This window comes from Morone saxatilis, unplaced genomic scaffold (assembly GCF_004916995.1).
Source record: "Morone saxatilis isolate NCDOM2014 unplaced genomic scaffold, NCSU_SB_2.0 Contig9, whole genome shotgun sequence".
Classification (NCBI taxonomy): domain Eukaryota; kingdom Metazoa; phylum Chordata; class Actinopteri; family Moronidae; genus Morone; species Morone saxatilis.
The window spans coordinates 2,638,509-2,642,219 of NW_023340268.1; the positions used below are offsets into that span (position 1 = coordinate 2,638,509).

General features: G+C 44.1%; 1 protein-coding gene across 1 annotated transcript in view; it reads right to left on the reverse strand.

Annotated features, from left to right (window-relative positions):
• Positions 1-3,192: 3,192 nt before the first annotated feature.
• LOC118343131 overlaps positions 3,193-3,711 on the reverse strand; it is a 9,633-nt gene continuing 9,114 nt past the window's right edge. Inside the window, exon 5 of the mRNA XM_035681885.1 lies at positions 3,193-3,707. Within this exon, the coding sequence (XP_035537778.1) occupies positions 3,553-3,707 (155 nt within the window). The 3' untranslated portion in view covers positions 3,193-3,552. The remainder of the gene's footprint in view (positions 3,708-3,711) is intronic.

Consider the following 3,711-nt stretch of genomic DNA (forward strand, 5'->3'; position numbering starts at 1 on the left):
ACGAGAAGTTCGAAGGTACCCCAGTGGTTAACACACACACACACACACACCACACACACACTTTTATCAGGGGGAGCAATTAACTGAAAATGGATGTACAACATCTGTATCAGACGCGCGTGGGTTTGAATAAAAGTGTGAGAGAACAGTGAGACATTATAAAATACAACGTGTCATTTAATTTCACCCCCTCCCTCGCCTCCGCGCCTTTTTCCTTTTTTTGTGTTGTTTTCTCTTTTAAAAGATGTTTTCATTGTAAAAACCACAGAGCCTTTCCAGCCACAACACATTCTCCTCCACAACCGGCTCAACAACAAACAACAGTCGCTTTAAAGACTTTAAAAACGCTCTCGACACTCGGTACCTTCGGAACTTCTCGTCCGGCGAAATGGAGCACGAATGAGCAGACTGGTTTTGTGGAAACAAGAGTCGACTTTTGCAGATACGTATTCGAGTCAGAAAGGGCGGCGGCGCTGAGCTCGTCGACCGAGGCGGCGTCGCGGGATCTCAGGACGTCGTGAATGACCGAATACCAAAAAACGCCGACACGGCGTAAAGCTTCAAGAATTTACATTTTTCAAAATGTTTGGAAAAGTCCTCGCTTTTGGTGAACGTAGCTCGACAGGAAAAGCTGTGATTGATCAACGTCTCTCTCTCTCTCCCTTTGTTCTTTTTTTTAAATTAAACACGACAGGCTGTTTCAGTCTCAGAGTTGATATGAACAACGTGGCGATTTTTTTTTAAATAAAAATCGGCTCCCGTGTGCTGAAGACGCGACCCCAACGACCTCCGGAAGTTTGGTCGAAGATGAGGTTTCCGCAATCGAAGAAGAATAAGAAGAAGACGACACCGACAGAGTTACACACACACCAATGAAAACAGACGCATGTACATTTACACACACACACACACAACACCACACACACAAACACTCCGCGTGACATCATGAGTCAGCACTATGAACTCATCGACACTGGCTTCTGTCATGCGTTTTATTCGTCTTCTCTTTTGATTGCATCGACTCTTTTTCGTTTTTCTTTCGTCTTTTTTTTTGTTGTTTTTTTTTAAATTCCACTAGAAAGTTTGAATATTGAAAATCCAGGATTATACATTAAAATTCACAGAGATTTAAAAAAATAAATACATGTTTAAGTAAAAGACCCCCCCCCCAAAAAAACAAAACAAAAAAAGGGAACAAAAACAAATAGTCGATTCATGATAAAGAGAGTTCATAGTCTGATCAAAAGGGGGGGAATCATAAACCATTAATGTATCGTAGTAAAAGACTTAAAAATGGCCAGCAGGAAGCGTCGCTCGGTCATCAATCGTGTCTGTCTTTATCGAAATGCAACTCCGAGGGGACGCTGAAGACCTCCAACGAGGCCTCGCGAGTCCCTTAAACCCCCACAAATGAGGAGATCCAGCCCTGTAAAGGCCAGAAGGTCCGTCTCACAGCCAGAAAAACAAACAGAAACCAAAACAAAGTGTACAAAATGTGACATCATCATGACCACCTGTTTTCCTCCCACGACAATTAAAGAAAACAAAAAAAAAAGTAACCATGGTCGTGTGTTTGTACATGTTGGCACAGAAGTTCCTTTGCATGTTTATATATTTTTCCTCTCTCCACACAAAAATAATAAAAACTCGGTGAACACGAGCAATGAGAAGCAGACACTGTACAGAGCACAGACACACAAAGATAATTCAGTATAGCCCTTGGTGTGAAGTGTCCGTTGTCCCCCTTTGCCTCGAAACCTATCTGCCCCCCCCCCTTTTCCCTTCATATGAGGTGAGCAGCTGAACTTGCAGGTAACGTGTGGCGTCGTAGAAGAACGGGAGGGGTCTGCTGAACGTAAAAACCCCCCGTCGACTCTCCGCAAACTCACAATGAGAAGTTTCTAACAGTGGCTGAGGGATGTTTGGTCAGTCAGGGTCGATAATAAAAAAATGTTTGCGTGAGGTTGGTGCTTCTTTGTGAGCGGTCTAATTCCAAAACATTATTATTTTTTACAAATTATTACGCAAAAAGGGTCACAGCACAATGTTTCATAGATGATATACACCCACTAGAGTTCACTGTACAAAGGCTTTAAGTTAGCTGAAATCATACTGCAGAGTGGATTTGACTTTGAAGGCCCGGTCACTCCAGAAAGTGGCACAGCGGAAATTAATCTTGCACTGTCTTTTGCAACGTAAGAAGCTTGTATAGTTGAACTACTGTAGCTAACACTCTAGCAAAGCAGCGAGTCAGTCGTAATAGCTGCCCTAGCTCCTTCCTGTTTTCTGTGTACTGCTCTGTCGTCTCCACTCAGTCAGTCTGGAAAGAGAGAAAGAGGGAGAGAAAATAAAAAGGTTTCTGAACGAGCTGACAGCGAAACCGGACGATTTAAAGTTGAAACAGTTCAAAAAGGCGTATGCGTACCGTCGGCTCCTTTGGTGGAGCGGTTTCCACTCCGACAGAGGACGTACGATAAAAGTGATTGGTGCAACACGAAGCTAATAAGCAACAATGGCTTCCTCCGTTCGGCTGAGCTCAAACTCTCTCGTCACAGTCCGCCAGAGCCCCCCCCCCTCCTCCGTAAACAAATGGAAGGACTGCAGCATTTATGTTGAAATTATTCAGATTTTGGTGTGACTGGGCCTTTATAGCAGCGGTTTGTGTTGACGTTAGGTTTATATTTTATCTTTATCTAGAGTAAATCGAGCCTTAAAGGCAATCGAGTGACAGCTACTTGTCTACAGAGAGTGTTACTTTCATTACAGTCCAATCACAGCTAGAGAAAGAAACGTGTCCCGGCCTTTCAGTTACAAACCGTCCGGCTGAAGGTTAAATATGTTGTTAAACTAAATATACACAAAGTCTTACAGGGCTCAGTAATGTTAATACTATTATCGTCATCAGGTTAATTTCATACAAAAGCAACTCGTTTGGTTTTTAAATACTTTTTTATAAATACAAAGACAAGCAAACCGGTCTGTCTCCGTCCTCAGCGCTCTCCGTCCTCCGCAGTGGATTTAAAGACAGATGAATCTGTCAGAGCTCCTGAGGACTCAGAGGACAGTGCAATGAAACTCAAGGACAATTCAACAGATTTGACTCAGCAGGTATCCTTCAATAAAAGTCACAGCGGATACCCAGCAGCCTTTAAGCTGCACTCCAATCGTTTTCTTTTTTTTGTTGCTCTTTTTAAGTGGACATTTCTGTATTTCCTTTACAAAGAATGGCTGAATATTCTTTCTCAATACACAAAGTGACAGGGAGAAAATCAATTGGCTATACTCAGTACGAGATTAGTGTTGTCTTCCACCACTTTCTGTTTAATGAAGGGGAGGGGGGGCAGAGTGTCACCCTGTGAGGCAGCCAGCTGAGATCAAACCTCTTCATCTCTTTTAGTTATCTCGCCTCTTCCTGCTCATCTCTCCACTTCATCTTCCTCACTAAATGCCTCGCCACCTCTCTTTTCTGCTGTCTGTCTCTCCAGCTTCTCTACAAGCGTCAGCCTTCACCTCTCTACTCTTAATCTTCCTCTCTTTACCTCCCTCTTCCTCTCACACTGTCACCTCGTTCTTACTCCCAGTCCGCAGTCCCTGCACGCCTCCTCCTCCTCCTCCTCCGGGGATGAAGTGCAGCTGTTCGATGGTGTTCTGCCTCTTGTTGGCGAAAGCCATCCGCCGGGCGTTGGGGTGGCCTCCGCCCGTCCCTGCTCC